The sequence below is a fragment of the Neltuma alba genome, unplaced genomic scaffold (genome assembly GCF_004799145.2).
Source record: "Neltuma alba isolate B1F8T4 unplaced genomic scaffold, ASM479914v2 tig00012346_pilon, whole genome shotgun sequence".
Lineage (NCBI taxonomy): Eukaryota > Viridiplantae > Streptophyta > Magnoliopsida > Fabales > Fabaceae > Neltuma > Neltuma alba.
Genome location: NW_021636855.1, coordinates 132751 through 153896, shown reverse-complemented (window position 1 = coordinate 153896; position 21146 = coordinate 132751). Strand labels below are relative to the sequence as shown.

General features: G+C 35.1%; 2 protein-coding genes across 4 annotated transcripts; one reads left to right on the top strand and one right to left on the bottom strand.

Moving 5' to 3' along the window:
• Positions 1-1304: 1304 nt before the first annotated feature.
• On the top strand, positions 1305-14569 carry LOC114726190 (ethylene-responsive transcription factor ERF118-like). 2 transcript variants are annotated; one of them, XM_028912761.1, is made up of 3 exons: positions 1305-1319; positions 4861-4865; positions 13169-14569. In XM_028912761.1, the coding sequence occupies exon 3, from the start codon at positions 13215-13217 to the stop codon at positions 14346-14348; it is 1134 nt and encodes a 377-aa protein (XP_028768594.1). In that variant the 5' UTR covers positions 1305-1319; positions 4861-4865; positions 13169-13214; the 3' UTR covers positions 14349-14569. The 2 variants fall into 2 exon arrangements, with proteins under 2 accessions (XP_028768594.1, XP_028768593.1); XM_028912760.1 differs by lacking the exons at positions 1305-1319; positions 4861-4865 and adding an exon at positions 12805-12937 and having other exon boundaries at positions 13025-14569.
• A 3333-nt stretch (positions 14570-17902) lies between these two features.
• On the bottom strand, positions 17903-20530 carry LOC114726191 (tetraketide alpha-pyrone reductase 2). Of its 2 annotated transcripts, none has more exons than XM_028912762.1 (6): positions 20358-20530; positions 20079-20257; positions 19353-19544; positions 19054-19216; positions 18509-18701; positions 17903-18356 (listed from the first exon to the last, which is right to left on the bottom strand). In XM_028912762.1, the coding sequence occupies exons 1-6, from the start codon at positions 20461-20463 to the stop codon at positions 18215-18217; spliced, it is 975 nt and encodes a 324-aa protein (XP_028768595.1). In that variant the 5' UTR covers positions 20464-20530; the 3' UTR covers positions 17903-18214. The 2 variants fall into 2 exon arrangements, with proteins under 2 accessions (XP_028768595.1, XP_028768596.1); XM_028912763.1 differs by having other exon boundaries at positions 17903-18347.
• Positions 20531-21146: the final 616 nt, after the last annotated feature.

The window sequence follows — 21146 nt, the reverse complement described above, 5'->3', positions numbered from 1 at the left end:
AAGAAAAAAAAAACAAAAACAAAATGAGCGATAGGAATGGGACGGCTCAGAGTTTTGAAGAAGAGGTCCTCGTCACCGCGGACGTCGACATTCTCAGGGACACATGTCTCCACGGCGAACACGTGTCTGTCGACTTTTGGCGGCACGACCGGGAATGTGGGTATTTTGGCGCCAAAAGTGGGCCCCACTTTCCCGCTAATTGGCGGGAAACGGAAGCAATCCTTCCTCGGTCCACTCACCGCATCCCACGTGTCTTTTCCTCACTCCCTCTTTTCTCCTCCTCACCTCTCAACCACACTGCCCTGCCCCCCTACTCTTGCGCTGATACGCTCCTCCTGCTCTTTCCTCAAAATATCATCCCCCCCCCCCTAATTTTTTTTTTAAAAAAATATCTTCTTCTTTTTTTGTTTTATCTTTTCAATTTTTGGTAGGGAAAATGTAGAAATTTTCAAATCAGATTTAATTCTCATACTTTAACATGTTTTAACTACACCTAACTTCTTAATTACACATTTACGTAAGAATTCCTAATTTGGAATTACGCAATTCAGAGGTTCTTTTCTGTCAATTTTTTTAAATATTCAACATTTAAAGATAATTGAAATTATTTTCATGCAATACATGAGATGACCAATACCCTCATAACTCAGCATGAGCATTGTATGCTGTAGGGGGGAGGTGAGGAGTTAAATTTGGCTCATAATTTTAATAGATGCAATGACAACTCATAAACCTAAAAATAAAGTACCAACTGAAAAATAATAAAATATAATTCAACATATTCAATAATTTAGGGGAGGAAAGAATATACAGGCGACGAAACAAAGGGATCTTTAAATTTATGGGCAAAAGTGGAGGTTTCAAAGACGAGAGAAATAGGAAGGAAAAGGGATGATTAAAATATAGCAATAATAAAATAAAAAGAGAGAAAATGATGGCCGATCATGTCATTTGGATGCGAGAGGCATGGGACATGGAAGGACATAGGAAAATATCTTGTGGGACAGGGAGGATCTGAGAGACACGCGCTTTTGTCTTTTCACAGTGAAAGTGGGATTTCCCAAAAGTTGGCTCCTTCGATGCTGCAGTCAACCGAAACCAGGGAGTCTCCCATCCTTTCACGGTCGCACAAATTTACCGCTGAAGACCATATTTATGAATAAAAAAATATTTAATTGGAAATCAAACTATATTTTTTAAAATAATTTTACAATATACAAAATAAATATGTGGAGTGATTTATCTCATTTTACCAAAAAAATATTTTTCAAAAAAACTTTCTTATGTTAGAGGATGTTTGGTAATCAAGTGAAAATAGACTCAAATATAGGGGTGAGCAAAACCGAACTGTAACCGAAAACCGAACCGAACCGAATTTAATTTTGATTTTTCGGTTCGGTTATTTCGGTTTTCGGTTACATATTCGGTTTTTTTTTGTAATAATTCGGTTTCGGTGTTCGATTCGGTTAGTAGAAAAAAAATTCGGTTATAACCGAAAAACCGAAATAAATATATATAATATTTATATTTAATAAATATTATTATAATAAATATATATATATGTAGGTTTATATGAACTCTTTAAATATATTTATATTCAATAAATATGGTTATAATAAATATTATTATAATGAATCACATTAAATGATGAAATATTTAATAATTAATGGTTGTAATTGTGTTTTTTTATTATTAATAATTTAAAATCACTTTCACATTTATATATTTCGGTTAATCGGTTAACCGAACCAAAATATTTCGGTTAGTTCGATTATCGTTTTCGGTTCGATGTTTAAAATTTGCTCTATTCAGTTATTCGGTTAATTCGGTTATTATCAATAACCGAACCGAAAAACCGAATACTCACCCATACTCAAATACTTTGTTTTTTGGTCAAAAGACTCGTATACTTATTTCATATATATCGTAAGATGTTATGGATCAGAATCAACACAAGAAAATGTAGAAATCGTGATTCTGTTAAAATATGAATATAACTGTCACAGAGTATGACCGATAAACATCTAGATACAAATCATAAAAATACAATCAACAGCAAAAGGGAAGTAATATAATTGTTAGAATATATCCACATAAGGTCTAGAGAGGAAGGTAGAGAGTAGAGGTACAGAGAGAAGAATGACCCACAAAATCCACACCCTCTCACTCTCGCATAACCACTTTTATTCCCGCAGTTTCCATGATACTCACTTGACATGTGAGTTGCGACAATAATTCTTGATATGGGCTTCATCCTTTTGGGCCTGAGAGCTGGGCCCGCCGACCCTGCAAGGCCGAAATATCAAAAGTATCATGATTTGCTAGGCTCGGCCTTTTAGTTGGCGGGCTTAGGGCCGGCCAGTGGGCTTTCAACCCGTTTAAGAAAAAATATCTTTTTTTTAAAAAAATATTTCTCACATACTTTAAATATAAATAAAATAAAGCCACAAATACAAAATGACATCATATTTTTATGTCTATAAACATATCAAAATATCTAAAATCCATAACAAGTCAATAACACTCAAAACTTCCATCAAAGTTAGATAAAAACTTTCATCCCAAAAAATCATAGACAAACACATTCATCAATTTTTTGAAACTTCATTTTCGCTATCATCAATTGCAAGGACATTTGATTGTGCTTCACTGGTAACAGGCTCTTCTTGACTTCTAAAAATATCAACAATTTCTTCATCATCATCAATATAACAAGCATTCTCTGCAACAAATAATGAACCAAAATTATAGACAAGCAGTATACTTATTATCTTTGTCAATTTGAGCAATTAAAAGCATAACAAGATATACATTTTTGATATTACCTTGATATGCAAATCCATGCAACCAGTTGTGAGTACATATAAGAGCTTGAAGATTAGCAGGAAGAATGGAACATTTATATTTTATGAAAACACATAAACCAATACTAAAAGCTGATTCATTAGCAACTGTTGTAATCAGAATACTCAAAATATCAGCTGCTATCTTTGAAAGAATTGGAAACCGAAGCTAATTGTTTTTCCACCAATTCAAGACATCCAAATCTTTCCAATTATCAAGCTTCAGTATTGGTTCTTTTAAGTAAGTTTCCAATTCAGACTTGTCTATTGAAGAATGATCCATAATCGCATAAATATCTTGATAATCTTGCATCATTTAAAAATTGAATCAAGCAAAAGTAAAAAGCTAAATAAAGAACAAATTAATTGATAAGATAAAACATTGGCAAAATATGACATACATCAAATGCATCATCAAAAGAGGTTGTTGTTGAAGTACTTGAAGTGTGAGAAGAATAATGAGTCATAAATGTTGAAGATTTAGAAGTTGAAGCACTTGCAACTCCATGTCTAGAATCTAACTTGCTCTTGACAATAGGAATCTTCTCAGAAGAAATGATATGATTAATCTTTGCATAACAATATTTGATGATGTTCAACTTCCATCTTGGATAAAAAATCACAGCAAGTGTAAGAAGGACATTATAGTTTTGCCAATACTTGTCAAATTTTTCTTTCATTCTTCTTGACATCTCCCTAATCACATTATCGATGCTCTTCACATTTGTATTAAGCAACATTTCAATTTTTGATACTTGCATAAAATAAGAGTTGGCAGTTAGAGAAGATAACCCATAAATTAACCTTGTTATCTTTTCAAAAGGCCTTAAGAAATTACACATTGCCTCTGCTCTATTCCACTTAACATTTGTCAGATTATAACATATTAGGTAATTTGAATCAGACAAAGCAAAGTTTGCAAAAGCTCGGTGATATTTAAGTATGTAACATCCTTATTTTTATCTAGTATTTAATTAAATTTATAAATAAATATATTTTAGTATTAAGTTAAAAAAAAAAAAAGAAGTTAGATATAGGCAAATTATTATTATTATTATTTTAATAATGTTTTTGTATGTGATTGTGTGTATGTGTGGATGATATTCTAGAAAATTAAACCATGGTATAGAAGTCCCACATCGACTAATTTTTAGAATGAAGGAGTTTGAGGAGCCTATATATAGGAGCTAGTGAGTGGAGCTTGGAGTAAGTAAATAATTTTCGCACATATCTGAGGTAGTCTCAGAAAAGTGCTATTTTTGATTTTATTAACCGTTGGATCGGACTGAAATCTGGTCAGTCCATTTGGGACATCCAAATCGTTAATTTCAACGGTTGGATCACTCTTTTTATCTCCGAGTTACAAGTTATTAGGTACGTTTTTAACTTATATCTTTTGGATTTAGCAGATAGAGTCCTGAATAGTAAATTAGCATTTTAAAGTTTATTCACCGTTAGATTGAGCTATAATTTGGAGGATAGTATCATGATGGATAGGAAATTAAATTCAACGGTTAGATTATGGGTTTAACTTCTGTAGTGAGAATAACTTGGTTCGTACTAAGTCTATTTGTCTAAGTCTTTCGAAGATGGAATATAAGTTATAAATTTATAGTTTGTCTATTTCCATTATGAATTTGATGATTCTAATAAAACAATCTAATAATTAAAGGATATTTAAGTAAGGAAATTTAGGAATCGAGTCTAAATCACATATATATATGTTCTCATTCCAAACCTTAGAGAAATGTCTTTTAGGCTAGAGTTCTGAGTAAAATTAAAGCTTTTAGAGAAGGAGTTAGAGGCTAGAATTTTGTGAGTAGCCTACTCTAATACTATAGAGATAATATTTTAATTTTGTTGATAGATATAAACTCTATTGTGGCATTTTCGAGGTTGGACTCTGGTTGTAGTTGACTGATAGCTAGGAGACCAGGTAACTAAATTTCTATCTGTTGCATGTTCTAGTATGAAGTTGGTGAGCGGCTTTACAACTAATTCTGTAAAAGTATATTACGTTTTGTATGAACTGTCTTGTGGGATGCTATTTTAAAAAGGATTGACATAGTTTGTATTGCAAGAAATTGGTGATCATGATTATGATGTGTTATTATGAAATTTTGTTGATTATGCATATAAATGTGTCATTCTGAACCCTGTGCATCTATTTTGGGTGGGGAAAGGAGATAATTGGAATTGTTGAGATTCATATACTTGCCACGTGGTATTAGCCTCCATACGGAGCTCTATGGTTGGCTGCTATTATTGTCCCACTAGTTCTTCGAGGGACTGCGACACCCCACTAGTTCTTCGAGGGAGGATCCATGGTCCACCGAGTGCTCTGTGGTCTTTGGCCGGTCCACATCATTCGTGTGGTGAGCTTGTCAGAGTTGCCAGTCAAATGGAAAGAACTTAGCCCATAGGTCTAGTCGGCGGAAATAAGGAGGATATAAGGATGGATTTGGGTTCAGGAATTGCATATGACATGAGATATTCATTGATATTTATATCTTTTAAATAAATGACAAGTATGTTATCTCTTTTGAAATGTATCCATTGCATGAGACTAGTGGAAATATTTGTCTTGTATGATTATTGTGAGTTTAAATGTTAAATAAATGTTTATCAACTATTATTAACTCTGTGTATCCCACCTGACACCTCGCTAGCCCATGCTAGGGTGTGGGATAGGTAGGGATTTAGTTACTGAGACGTTGTCTCACTCCTGTTGCTTTACCATTTTCAGGAAACAATACGTTAGCGGGACCTTCGGGGAAGATTCCTGAGGCTCAATAGCTGTAGCTGACAGTGTAGAGCTTCTGGACCTTGTTTTATGTAATCTTTTCGTATATTGCCACGCATCAGGACTGCATTCATTTGGAACTTATTTTACCTCCTTATATTTTCATGTCGTTTGACTTAGTGGACGCATTATACTTTCTATCTTTGGTTTATTTTGTCTGGACATTGGACTAGAGTGCTGGTAGTGGGCCTGAGGCCCTTAGATTGCATGTGATTGAATTATTGTGGATCCACGATGTGATAATGGCAATTTTGGCAAGTTTAGTTGTTGCTAGTGTTGACTAAGATAGTCAAGTCTAAACTGCTATTATAATTTATCATTCAAAGGCATATTGTTTTATAACCATGTTTGCCATGATTACAAATATAGGTTATTCTTTTTCTAACCATGATAGTCTTAATTAAGGTCGAATGTTTTTCTATCATGGTTAGCCCTTTAATGATGTGATTGCTCTTAAATAACCATGATAGGGTATGTTTACTAGTTTTAATCTTTTCTATCATAGTTAGCTCTGGTTAGTAAGTGGTGATGTTACATACACTCTCAGGCATTGCATAAGTAGAGTTCTATCTAGTGGGCACATCTAATCGCAAGCTCACAGAAGTGTCAATGCCACTAACTTGCTCAACAGATTGCTTGAATTGAATCATCCTTGCCTCAGAAGCCTTCAACCATTTAATGCTCCCTCTAATCTTCCACAAAGCAATACTTGTTACTTTTAAACCTTCCTGAACTATCAAGTTAAGGATGTGGGCATAGCATCTTATATGAAAAAATTCACCATTACAAATCAAGCTAAAATTTTCTTGCAAAAGTAATTTCTCCTTCAAGAAGTCTTGCATATTATCATTTGCATATGCATTATCTAAAGTAATTGAAAATACTTTATTCTCAATCCCCCATTCTTTCAAGAAATCATACATTTTTTTAGACAATTGTACTCCAAAATGTGGATGCTCCATCTTACAAAATGAAAGTATCTTGCTATTTAGAATCCACTTTTCATCCACAAAATGAGCTGTCAAATATATATATTCTTCAGAAGTCTCAGAAGTCCAACAATCAGAAGTCAAACATATTCTGCTTATACTTTTCTTTAATTTTTCTTTCAAATTGTCCTTCTGATAGTGGAAGAACTTCATAACATCAACTGCAATTGTTTTTCTAGTCATGAGCCTCACATCAGGATACAACATCCTAAGTAGTTATCTAATCCATCTATATTCAACAAATAAATAAGAAAAACCATGTTCAATTATGACTATAGTCATAACCTCCATAACACGATTATGATCAAGTTTTCTAGACCTAATATTGCCTTTATTGTCCATCATCATCACCCCAACATCATGAAATTTGTCTAGACCTTTACAAGACTTAATATGATGATTTAAATGTGAAGTGCCTTTAGCCCCACCCGATGCATATAAACCATCACAACCATTACACTTTGCCTTCATTACCCATCAATCTCAACTCTTCTACAATATTTCCAAACATCAGATATCAAAGTTGTAGCCTTCTTAGGCTTTGATTCTTTAGTCTCTTGAAGAGAAAATGACTGACCTTTGGGGTTTACAGTTATAGCTAATGATCCATCAGTAGTTTGAGCTTTCTTTTTTTCTTGTTGCAAGGAAGACATGATACTGCCAACAATCATAAAAAAAAAAAAAAAGCCACAGTCAAAATGGCTAACAGGGGCCAGCATGCAGACACAGTATTGGAATGAACAACAAATGAAATAATGAATAATTGTTAATCCAATAAAAGCAACATGAATGCTATCAAATGATTGTTAATATAATAGAAGCTACTATGGGATGCTATCAATCAAATGAATGAACAACAAATTAATGCTATCAAATTTACTCGAAATCTCAGGTTTGAACTACATGTAATTGATTATACAGTGTCTAAAATACCAATAACTCACTCACAGAGTCACAGAGAGGCACGTTGGACCCTGGTGAAGCTGCTACTAAAATCGACCATCCTAGTCTTGTCTTGTAGACGTAGGCAAGGGAAGCAGAGATGAAACTTATGGTCCTGGGTAATAGGGCAAGGCGAGATTGATTGTTGGTTGACGGCTACATGACAGTGGAAGTCACTGGACAAGAAACTCAACTTGGGGGAGAGAGGGAGCTGGCGAACTCACTGGATGAGAAGCTCAACATCGTCGTTGGAAAAGAGATACCCAGCAGCTGCTGCTGAACCACGAAATGTGAGCTTGGTAGGCAACTAAGGTGAGATTAGAGATGGAGAGGCCGTGATATTGACTGCTTCTGCTTGATTGCTGGTTGACGGTGACACGACAATGGAAGTCGGCCACTCAGGACTCAAGAAATTCAGAGATTCAACAGTGACTTTGTGAGCTGAGACTTGAGAGTGAGAGCCAGAACTGAAGAGTGAAGACTATGAAGGATTGGAAATTTCGAAGGGAGGCATGGAGGATTGAGATTTGAGAGTGAGAGTGAAGATCGACGAGGCGACGATCGTGGTAGAGGATTGAGATTTGAGAGTGAGTGAGTAGTAGTTAGTCAGGCAAGCATAACTAAAGGCTAAAGCTAGGGTTTTTTTTCCTTCAAGTTTGAGTTCTGCCATGGTGCCGTCTTGAACTCCTTTTTTTTTTTAAAAAAAAAAAAGTTACTGTTTACGAGCTTAAATGGGCTAGCCCTTTTATTTTGCGGTCCTACAGTGCTGGCCCTTTTAAGTCCAAGTCCCTTTTCAAAACCCCAAATTACAAGCCTGACCCTCACTTTAAACGAGCTTAAACAGGCCGGCCTAACGGGCTCAGCCCGTTTTGCCAGCTCTAGGCTTGATCCTCCTTTTCCTTACCATTCATAACAATGCCCCCTGAAAAGCAGCGACCTTGCCATCAAGGTCAAAAGAGGGGTAGAATTCACGTATGTCATCAGCGAGTTCCCAAGTAGGTTTCTCATCACCATCCCATTGGATCAAAAACTTGCTGAACCCAATTGTCTTTTTGCTTAATCACTTAGGCATTTAAAACTGCAAGGAGCTATAGTAGAGGACCCTCTAAATCAGTTAACAATGGTTAAGGGACATATGGTACGGCAATGGGATTCTCACACATTTTCAGCATCGACACATGGAACACTGGATGAATTCGGGCAGAATCAGGCAATGTGAGGAGATAGGCGACTTCACTAATCTTTTGTTCTACTGGAAAAGGACTAAAATATCAGAGAGACAGTTTGTGATGTTTTCATAGCATGAAAGAGTGCTGCCTACAACATTGCAGCTTCACAAATACCAGGTCACTCACATTAAAATGAACCTCCATCTATTTCAGATATGCAAATCGTTTCATTCTCTGTTGAGCTTTGGAAATTTTCTTTGAGTTTGTTATTAGCATGGTTTAGTTATAAAAGGTTATTTCTTAATGTTACTATGAAAAAGTTAAATTTATTGGTTTATTAGGAATGTTATTTCATATATTCTCAGTGTAATAAAGCTTGGCAATCTCTATTGCCTTGAGGAGGGTATGCGTCGTCGCGGTATCACTTCTTGACGTATCTCAGGCTTCAGTCTACTGGTAAAACAGTCTATTAGGGCATCCTCAGTCAACCCGTCTGTCTGATTGGCCAAAGCCAGAAATTATCTACAGTACTCTTTAATGGGATCAGTCTACATTAGCTTGAATAGTTTGGCTCTGGGCTCCTCCAAAAAAGAAGGCCCATATTTTGCTTCAATAGCCCATGCCAGTGAAACCCAGTTGTAAATTGCCTTGGATTTTTACTTGCCGTTCATAACATATGACTAGGTTTCATCTTATTCCAAAAAATTGTTAAAAATGTTGTCAATATGAGAATGTTGTGAATATCACAGTTGGGTGAAAGGAATAATAATTTGAGTGAAAGTACTATAATTATATGGAAATTCCTCTCAAACACAAATACGTATGAGGTAGTCCTCCCGTTGATAATATAAGAAGTTAATAAGAAAAAATTATGATCCAAAATATATAAAGTTATCAGGATAATTAATGATATTTTTTCACTTTTATCCTTATTAATTTTTTTGCTGAAATTTACTCATATTAACTGATGTAATTGATTTTCAAAGTTTTGAAAATGTGACTGCTCGTAATTTGTTTAAAGATAAAATAGGCAAATTTTATCATTATAGGACATATCAAATGACTAAATTGTAGTCTTTTAGTTTGTGAAAAAAAAAAACGTTAATCAACCTCTTATATTTTCTTAGTTTGTGAAAAAAATTTAATCAATTTTTTATATTATGGAGGGGAGTGAGTATTGAAAGTAGCTTTAAAAATTCTGAATAACTTGTTTGAACTACTTTTGAAGCTTCTATTTACGTGAAAAGCCATAATTGGCTTATTTGCTGTAATTCTTTAATGCGTGTTTGGAATCACAATTAAATACCCAAAAACACTTGTTCATTGTTGAGAATTTGTAACTATCACGAAATCAATATTAAGATAACAAAATGATAGAATTAAGTCAACTACATTAATTTTGATTCGCTTACTTGGGCACGAAGAAAAAAATTTTCAAGAGTGATTCATCGGTTTAATAAATTAAGTCGATCATAATAAATTTAATTAACATTGTTAGAAGTATTCACTCCCCTTAAAATGATTAAAGCAATCAATCCAAACAAAATTAACCTTTTTGGCCAATAATCCTATTAGAATTAACCATCAAAAGTTAGATTGCACCTTCGATAATTATTCGATGTATAATTATATTTTGCAATCACTTCGATATTATTTTTATTCTATGCATCTATTATTATTTATCAAGAATAAAGAATGATACAGTTAATTTTAAACATTGGATAATTATTTTAATGATTTCGAATATACTAATCTTGAAGATTTTATATGGGTCACAATATAAAAAAATTTAATAGTGATTTATGAGTTTACTGAATTAAGTTGATGAAATTAAATTTAAAATTCCTAGATATATATAATATTAATTAAAAAGGAGCAAGACAACCATTGCCATTAAAATTATCAAAATTAGATTGCATCTTCTTATAGCTAACTTTTATAATTTATATTGATTGATTGTAATTTACATTATATAGATTATAGATTGTAACTTTTAATTTTACAAACACGAGTTTGCAGAAATTAATTGTTTATTATTGTTTGTGTCAAGGATGAATAATAAATTCATAAAGGGATTAAAGGCTAAATTTATTTACTGTGACAATTTAGCACGAGACAAAATAGAGTTGATTCCATATGTTTTTCTCTTCTAACCTTTTTTTTTTTTGGTTAATGGATTTAATGCTCCATTTGGATGGATAGAAAAATTGTGAAGAATATGAGGTAAAAATAACGAAAAAAACTTGGGGGAAAGAAATTTATTGACATGATATTCCCTTGATTCTAAATATCGGAGCTATTTTATAGTATAATTTAAATTCTAAAATGAGTCTTATATTTAGAATTAGAGGAGTAACGATACTATTCATATATCCTAAGTTATCATATTGGAATACTTTCGAATAAAAACATCTGAAAAATAAATTTTTATATTTTATATTTTAAAATTAAAATGCATTTAAAAGTAGAGTAATAAATTGAAAGAAAAATAACATATGATATGTATATATATGTATATATATATTTGAACATATATTTTTCATGTTTTGTATATGTTTGAAAGTAAATTAAAAGAAATATATTTTCCATATTGTTGGAAGGTGATTTGGCAGGATTGGTTGGAGTGGGGAAAAAAAAAATATGGCAATGCGAAGAAGAATATTTTTTCCAAAATTTATTTAACTAAATTATACTTTTAATCTTTTAACTTTATACAAAATTTTAATTTATTTTTTTAACTTTAAAAATATATCCTCAATCTTTTAGTCCAATTGTTATAGAAAAATTATCATTTCAAATTAACGATCTCAAAAGTAAAAAGGTAAATATATTTTTTAAAATTAAGGGATCAATTTGATATCTTATATAAAGAAAATATATATTGCGGGTCCCACCCCATTTTTTCCCCCTTCTTGCTTCTCTTCTCCTCACAATTTTTTCCTTCCATTTCCATACCCGGTTAATTTGTTTTGGCCTTTCGGGTAAATGTTCACTCCGTGCAGTGGCAATGTGAGTAAATATCCCACCGTAATCTCACAGTCGTTGAAAGGAGAAAGTCAAAAGGCGCCTACTCGGCGTCCACGGCGCTACATTCCCACATAAAGCGCTGACAGGTGTCCTCACTTTACCCACTCTCTCTCCTGGCGCGTGCGTAACGGAATCACTAAAATCCAATATCCAAAATCCAAATCAACGCCTCATCTTGATACCCACAAGTGACACGTCACGGAGAACTGTAGGAGACACGGAGACAGTGCCCCCGAATGACTCTTATAAATATGTTTTTGCAAATTCATGTATTTTAATGCCCCATGATGTGAATACAAAATCATCATGCATCGAGTATGTTCATGATGCCGGCTGTTCATTACTGTAATCACTACTATAATTATAATAAATTCTTATTAATCCCGTTTAATGCTCGATTAAATTCCTTATTTTGACCGTAGGCTCCGGTACAAAAAGCAGTGAGAGAGGGTGGGATTGACGAAGAAAAAAGGCAGGTGGGAAAGCAGAGACATAGATAAGGACAGACGAGACGATAGAAAAAGCCACCGTTTACAGTGATAAGATTCAGAGTGGGTGAGTTATGCATCCTCGGCTACATGTAAATTAATTAATAGGGTAATCTTTTTTCTGCAGGTAAATTGGTTGTATTTATATTCTGAGGGCGATGTTTGTATTGAGATTTGCGTAGGTCGGCAAATTTTTTCCCACGGTCTGCGTCACTGTTGTGCAGATCGATAAAAACTAGCGATAGATAACTCCTCATGCTGTGTTTGTAGTAGTTGTAATTGTTGCGAAAATCGTAGCCACAGATTTGTGATCTTCTCCTTGTTGCTTTCTGATTTGAAAATTAATCGCCTTGGGTGATTCTCTCTCTCTCTCTCTACACTCTATAAATCTCTGTCTCGGTGAGTGTTATAGACTTGTTTGACATGCTAAAACAGGGAGCGGATAGATAGTACTGAAGTAGGGATTCGCTGTTTTGACGTTGAAGGAACACTGTCCTTCGATAGCCTTCAGAGGAGGCCAAGTAGGGGAATTTATGTTGTCGTTGCAGTTCTGGGGTTCCTCTGTTTCATTGTCGCTCTGTCTTTGCTCGGTCGTTCGTTCTGTGCTCTTCTGCTCTGTAAGGCAGGGCTTGAGTCTCGTAAATCCGACTATCTCGATGCGTTTGAGGCCAAAAAGGTTTGTTGGGTTTTGCTGTTCTAATGAATACTTAAACCCTTTGCTCGTATTCTATTCTGAAGATTATCATCTGGTTGGTTTTTGCAGGACTTGTTCTGAAGTAGTGTGTTTTGGTGACTTTCACATACAGCGATTCTCATCCCTTTTCATCTTTTTAAGAGGGCAACTAAAAATTTTGAGAGGCTTCTTCCTTTCAGAGAGGTTTTATTTTAACTTGTGAGATATATTTAGAGTTTTGTGGTATTTTGAGAGGTTTTTTCTGGGTTAATCTACTCAGATGACCAACGCTCTGAAACAACTCACAAAACCTGGGAACCAGATGAATTTCCCCAAAATGTTAAAACAAAAGCATCGTGCCGTTCCTCCTCGTACGAAGCCCCTAGTGTCCAGAAAAGTGCGTATTTTTTATAACGATCCTGAGGCCACAGATTCATCTTCAAGTGAAGATGAAGATGGGTGGGAAAGTAGAAAGTTGAAAAGGGTAAAACGATGTGTTCAAGAGCTCACTCTACCTCCAGTTGCTGAGAAGCTCAAACTTATTGAAACTGACGGCTCTAATCGTAACTTTAATGGCAAGGGAGGTACAGATTGTGAACCAGTTAAACCCACTCCACGGAAGAGACGCGCCTCTTCGCAATACAGAGGCGTCCGACTCAGAAACTCAGGCAAATGGGCTGCGGAGATTCGTCATCCTATCAAGGGTCGTAAATGGTTGGGTACTTTTGATACCCCAGAGGAGGCCTCTCAAGCCTATGAAGCCAAAAGAAGAGAGTTTGAAGCCATGGATTTCTCTAAGAAGAACCTTCCTTCTGTTACTGTTTCTTCATATTCGTCTTCTGCGGAAGACTCATGCAGTGTTATTTCTCAGTCATCACCACCCTCTGTTCTTGAAGTCTATACTTCCATTGGGAATGGTCGTATTTCAACAAAAGAATTCGATCATTTTGAGTCTGCGCTTGCAGCTTTGCAGATGCCGGATTCGGTTTTGTCGACTTCATCACCTTCGTCTTTGAATTCATCAGAGGATTATGAGTCCTCAGGAAATGAAGCCAGTGATCTGGAGCAGCAAGGATTTTGGGGAAACACACGATTTGAGAGCAGCAAAGATTCAAGCAAAGGCGGGAATGATCTGGCGTCGGAACTTGAAGCGAGTATGGAAATACACGATTTGAGTTTGGCTGAAGTGGCAATTCCGGTATGTTCAGAGCCTGATGGGTTTGATTTGGATTGTTTAATGGTGAATGATTGGGAACAGGGATTTGAAGATGACGATGATCTTTCTGGGTTGCTGGGTAATGGAATTGGCGGGTTTAATGACGACGGGCCTTGTGAGCTTCCAGATTTCGATTTTGGTGCAGATGATGAGTTTGCTGGTTGGATTGAGGAATCCCTCAATATTCCATGTGCATGAGTGTTGCAGATAAAATGGAAATAATTGAGTTTCTGTATGTCTGAAAAATTTTGCTTTTGTTCTCCTGAGAATGATTTGTGTTTGTTTCATTAAAATTTGTCAGGAGAGAGGCTTTTCGAATCCTTTGGGTTTTCCTGTGCTATTTGAGCCGTCCAAGGGGTTCTCAAGCTTTCTGTGCTCTCAGTTTCGTGTTAATTCCCACTTAACCGCAAGCTTCTTTTTTTTTAAAAAAAAAACCTTCATGTGCCATATTAAACTGGAACCAAATCATAATTTTAGAAGTAAAAAAATTTGTCTTGATTTACAATATCCAAACACTCCTTGAATAATAAGTCTTTTTTGTATGAGCGTTTTCTTTTGTGTTTTGATCAGCTAGTCCATGTAGAGGTTCGAGAGCAGGATATATGAAAAGAAAGCATTTATTTTTTCAAAAAATGATGTAATATATATTTTTGAAATATATAATGATATAGTAAAAGGAATGAAATTAGAGTTAGAAATATGTGTATAAATCGTCGGTATATCTGAAAAGATAAATGTGGGACGTACTTTGGGAGTCCCATATGGAGCAAAGCTAGCTGGATCCCACTGCGATTGGGTCACCCTGTCAGCGACTTGTTGATATTCCGGTTTCAGCCAAACTAAAAGGTACTGCATGGTCCCATTTTTAATCATGCTCTCATCCCATTGATCCTATTTTTATATACTATGTGTATGCTACCTCCGTTACTAATTACTCTTCCTGTTTTAAATATAAAACTCTTAAACACTATATAGATCTTACATTTAGGATCAGAAAAGTATAATTATAAGATCTTGTTTATAATCTTAAAATCAGAGGTAGTATAATATTAATATTAATGGTCCGCGAAGATGAGTTTTTTTCCGTTCATTATATTTTTTTGGCCAGCCAGAAAGATGAGATTTTGAAATAGTTATGACCTTGACTATTAGATATGATATATATATATATATAAGATACTTGTGAATTCAAAATTACTCGATCCTGTAACCATAAGATTGAATTTACTCCGACCCAAACAGATTCAAATTCATGAAGATATTGGAGTGAATAAAGAATAATAATAATAAGGTTAAGTTGGATCAGGTGACACTCATTATTTTAAATTAATTTTTTGTGCATCCATTACTTTAAATATTTTTTTAGTAACACCTAATATTTTAAAATAATTTATTGACACAATGTTGTCTTCTTTTTTTCCCCTGTTACAACAAAGTATCCTAACCTTAGCATCCATGCATTAATTGAAAAATATTTTAAAACGTAGAATGTATCAAAAATTAAAAATTATCTTAAGATATTGACCATAGTACTATTTGAGAAAATAATTCTAGACTTTGGATGTTGTATAGTCCATGAAAATACTATTGGGAAGGATGAGGATGGGGATGAATCGAGTGGAGAGTACGTAAAACGGGACCCGACCCGAACTGACCGAAGCACAAAGAAATGAGAGTATTTTTGGCGTGATGGGGGGGGGGGTCCGAACGTTGATAGGATCTCATTGATCTTGGACAGGGGGGCTGCATCTATTGGGCCTACCAGCACACACGTGTTATTTTAATCATACTTTGTTTGGGTCATAATCAACGTTCATTCAATTAAATTGATTAGGGTTAATTTATGTGGTTTGCCTGGGCTGACTTTTGTCTCTACTGGCTGCATATCTTTGTCATCCTTGTTTCCCACAATTTAACAATGACATATATTCTCGCGTGTTTATTTGTATTTCCTTTCTTTTTGTTATTTGTTTATTCAAATAAATAATTCATAACTGATTATGATGTGTCTACCAGTGAACTAAAAGGTGAAGGGCAATTTCTTGCTTTGCCTCCACGTTAAGGTGATGGACCAATTCCCATAATTTTTCTCCTCTCACTGAATTAAGAAGTCTCATTTGCACTCAGTTTTGCTTCTTAAAATATTCGTCTGTTCATTCGATTGAAGGGCAAAAATTTACGCCAACTTTTCTGGGGATTTTATTTGAAGTTGAGTAATTAGGAATAATCCCTTAATTAAAAAACTTGAGAATAAGTTGATCACTGTAATTAATTAAAGAGCAAAAGAAAAAAAGAAAAGAAAATAAGTGACAGGTTTTGGATGGAATTTAAGGAAGGACCCAACGAAGGACGAAGGCGGTGCCAAGCTGGAGTGCAGTAGATGGAGGGCGGGAAACCATGTGATGTTAATAATAATAATAATAATGGGGACTGGTCTCATCTCGTGACTGTGTTTCATCCCTCATTAGCTTCAGTGGGTCCCCTCCGACTTCTATCCAGGCGACTGTTTCATCCACATCATCATCGCCCCTTCAATCTTTGACCGTTTGACTCTTCTATCCCCCTTCACTGCTGGTTTATTTGCAGCACTATAACTTGATTAATATAAATTCATCATCTGCAACAAGGCTCATCACATTAACTAGGATTAGCTTACCGCGTTGCTGTACCTTATAAAATAAATTCTTAATTCAAAGATCACGCTTAATAATTTCACTAAATGTTATATTCAGTCTTTTTCTATTGCTTTCCAAAAGATTTCATATTGCTTTGATTTACTCTCCTTATCAGTGCATTTAATAGTTTTCTTTGCATATGTCTGAAGCACCTTGATAGAAAATAGTAAGGTCATCACTTCATAAATAACGCAAAGTAAATTAATACCTCCGATCTTAAATATAAAACCTAATATACAAACTAGGTCTTAATTATATCTAGCTATTGGAGCTCACAAACATAATATTCTTCCCGTCATTGTTGAATGTAAGAGCAAAATAAATGGAAAAACGGTGGAAACACAGAACATTCTATTTCCACCACACATATAAGTAGTAAGTGGGGCTTTCTGTTGACACTTTGCCATTTTCAAACGGGGTAGAAAAGCCTTTTTCCTCTTTTTTCAATACTTTGGGCTATTTAAGACTTTTCCATCTCTTTTGTTGCGTCAACCATCAATGACTTAACTATGGTATTAGCCTCCACCAATTTTGTCCTTAGCTGCAAACTGTGCTTGCATTTGGATACATATATCAGATTCAAAGCATCAGATTCTTTTTTCTCCATTATGAGCTTGTGGTCTTCAGCCTGAAAACACGCTTGTAGAATTAATAATGAACTAGTGCTGTTACGTTGGCTATCAACTTATATTTGTTTTACTCGTAATAAAGCAAGTTGCTTTTCATCAAAGAATAGCCGTAGCTTGCAATCTTCATGACACAACAAAATCATGACTATTCCAATTCATACAATCCTTTCCAAATACTGCTACGTTCTTTCAAGCAATCTTCTACCCCCATAACCTTGATGAATCTTGGGCCTGAATTACCCTGGGGATTGGAGAACCCATTGGTATAAACCAGAGACAGCCCAACACAGAGCCCGACAATTCCAAGCATTTGGTTTGGCATGATAACATTAAAGCATAAATAAAATAGAGTTTATCCTCGCAGTCTGTATGGAAGGAGTTTCGTGACTAACACTAAAACCCTTTGGAAAGTTTATGATGTGAAGAGATTAGTCACTACTACCAGCAATGGATATCTTGAACTCAACTAAAAAAAATATAACATCAATAGCCTTACAGCCTGGCAGCATGTGAGCAAAATACCACAGGTTCAATCTTGTTCATAATCTCAGATTACTAGTGTTTGCTCCTTTAATTCAAAGGAATAAAATTTAACACACAGGATGATGGATCAGTCTTTTTCGACCAAGCCTAGGTACTCCATTACAACGGTTTATTTAGTGGGTTATTGAATGAAGCAGATTTCTCATCACATGAATATGAAAGGTAATTGAATCAAAGGAGATATTTATTTGCTACGAATTATTGCATACGATGACTTTCATAGGAAGCCCTTCTCCTGGAAGCTCTTGATGCAGTCATCAAACATTTGTTCAAGGGTTTTGAATGGAGGAAACCCTAATTCAGCAATTTTGGTGGTATCCATGCTGTGTGGGTTGTTATCTCCTTCCCGGCTGCCACACCTACAAATTTCATTATTGGAATTTACTTCAGCAGGCAAGCCAAAAACTAGCATAACTCCAAATTATCAGAGAACTGTCCGTGTTCTCCAATCAAATCTTAATATGGCTCAGAGTTATATCCATATGCTGTAAAATAGCTCGATTTGACTCACTTGTTTTCAAATGGGTAGGAAGGATATTTAGCCCGAAGCATTTCGATGATCTCTGACCAGTGAGCTACGGTGCTGGAACAAATAAGCCTGCAGCCGGATGCTCTGGGTTCAGCCATAGCCAACAGATGAGCTGCTATCACATCATCTATATGCACAAACCCTACTGCTGTGTTTGGATATTCTCCATTTAAACCTACTTGAATGAAGGACTGGGCACATTAAGTATGAAGTGCAGATCAACTTGCTAAAACCAAAAAGAAAATACCCATTTAGTCCTATTTATGAGATATTTCCAACATGTTTTTAGAACTAAGAAAAGTCTCAAACCTTATTAACTCGGTCTTCAAATTTAAAAACTTTCTAGCTTTATCCGTATTTAATGCATTCTTTATATCTTAGTGGCTTGTTTATATGAATAATAAATTCCGGGTACAGTTATATATTTCATGTGAAAAATTTAATAATTTGACTTATAAACAGGACAGAAACACACCCTCTCTACCTTATACATAGAACTAGGGAAGGATCAAACGTGAGAAGCTAACCCTTGACAACGCTTAGAATGGCCATGAGGGTACTGGTTGGTTGTGGTGCAAGCAGAGGACCAACAACAAAAGATGGGTTAACCACTACCAGATCCAACCCACTTTCTTTCGCCATCCTCCATGCTTCTTTCTCTGCCATAGTCTTTGAATATGCATACCATAGCTGCATATCAGTGACAGATTCATCTAATTAACGGAATTGCAATATATACAAGCAAATATGAGAATCTTAAATACCAAATATGTTAGATCGTACATCAAATAGTTGATTAAATAAAAAAAGAAATAACAAGTGTTACATTGTAGCGTTTGCAGTACTCAGGATCACTCCAATGTGACTCGTTAAGAGTAGTCAGTTCTTGTTGTTGAACATCATTGCGATATCTGATGGAAGAGCAAGAAGAGGTGAGAACCACCCGTTTCACTCGTGCTTCTATGCAGGAGTTAAGCACATTCACAGTGCCCTTTACGGCCGGATCAATTAAAGCTGTCTGAAACATATTTTAAAAGTATCAACAATACGCACTGATGCTAGGACCAAAATGTATCAGCCAAAAAGGGGTCAAACAAAGCTTTCTCTATTACTGTGATCCATTGAATCTCAGCTACTAGAGTGTAACGAAGGGTCTCACGTTGGAAGTCTCTCAGTGATCCATTCTGATTTAGATATTGTCAGATATATATGAATGAATGTGTATTTCAAAAGGAATGAATTAGTTTGACTATATGAAAATGTCATCCACAATCACATTCCATATTCGTATGGTTTTGAACCATTTGTAATTTTAATCAAACTGGGCCTTAATCAATCATATTAACATAGGACACACTCTCCTTCCTCTAGTTTCTTTTTGGGTCAGAGTATTTTAGTGAGAAGGTTCTGCTCATTGACTGATTCGTGAAGGATCATCCTCAAACTTAACTATATTCCACTTAAGAGAATGCACAGAATTGTTGAAGTTAGTTGAATAGAGTAACAGTAAAATAAATGTTAAGAAAGAAGGTAAAAATTGGGAAAGACAGACCTGAACATTATCATCGTGGGTCAGAGATAGTGGGAGTGGGGAAGCAGTGTGGAAGACACCATCAACCCCTTTCACAGCCTCATGGAAACTGCCTTCATCCAATAAATCAGCTTTGAAGATGCTAAGCCTCTCTTTGGCGCCACTCAGATCCGACAGAAATCCATGCTTGCCCAAATCATCTGGTGGGATTAAACAAAAACAGAAGAAAAAAGAAAAGGCACAGTACTGCTTCAAATTTCAACAAATAAGAGATATTAATACTTAAGAAGAAGTAAATACCAGGGTTTCGGACAGTGGTTCTAACAGAGTGACCATGGAGAAGCAAAGCCTTAATCAGGTAAGCTGCAATAAAGCCAGAACCCCCTGTGACGCAGTAGTCCGGCATATCTCTCTCTCTCTCTCTCCCTCCCTCCCTCCCTCTCTCTAAGTCCCCGCAACTTTCCTCACGGCTCTTGAGAGTTCTTCCCAATAGGCTGCTGGCTATGTGATTTGTCAAATCTTTATCGTCTTATTAATTATTTTATTCCTCGGCCGCGGTCGCTGCAGAAGTGGGGAACGCAAACAGTGCAAAGTACGAGAAAATGGCAGAATGCAAATGGAGCCTTTTATTTACTTGTTTTGTATTGATATATTTTAAAATGAATTTAAGACCAGAAGTTCTTAATCTGAATTTACACAATAATTTTTAGCAAAATCGCAACAACAAAAAAACATAAAAAATGTGAAATTACAACTCATGTATTTTGTCAAAAATGTGTCGTTATTTACAATCCAATTGTTATCAAAACCTACGCAATTGTTATAACAGGTGATTTTTTCAAATTTTTTTTCCTGATTTTTCCTAATTCTTATTGATGGCCGGAATAATTTGAAATTTTTAGGCAAAAAAATAATTTGAAATTCGGATAATTAGCAGCAACAAAAAGAGTGGCCTTAAACAGAAAATAAAGTTAAAAAGAAAAGAGAATTCCCTTTTTTGCCCCCAAAAAAGAAAAATAGAATTCAAATATCGTTAAAAAAAACTACTCCAAAGTACAATAGCTTCGATTTATTAAACAAAATTGATTT

Coding starts and splice junctions, on each gene's coding strand:
- LOC114726190 (XM_028912761.1), top strand. CDS start 13,215: ATGACCAACGCTCTGAAACAACTCACAAAACCTGGGAACCAGATGAAT.
- LOC114726191 (XM_028912762.1), bottom strand. CDS start 20,463: ATGCCGGACTACTGCGTCACAGGGGGTTCTGGCTTTATTGCAGCTTAC. Junction 19,545..20,078: donor CCCACGATGATAATGTTCAG/GTCTGTCTTTCC, acceptor AATATGTTTCAG/ACAGCTTTAATTGATCCGGC. Junction 18,357..18,508: donor TCCTACCCATTTGAAAACAA/GTGAGTCAAATC, acceptor TGAAATTTGTAG/GTGTGGCAGCCGGGAAGGAG.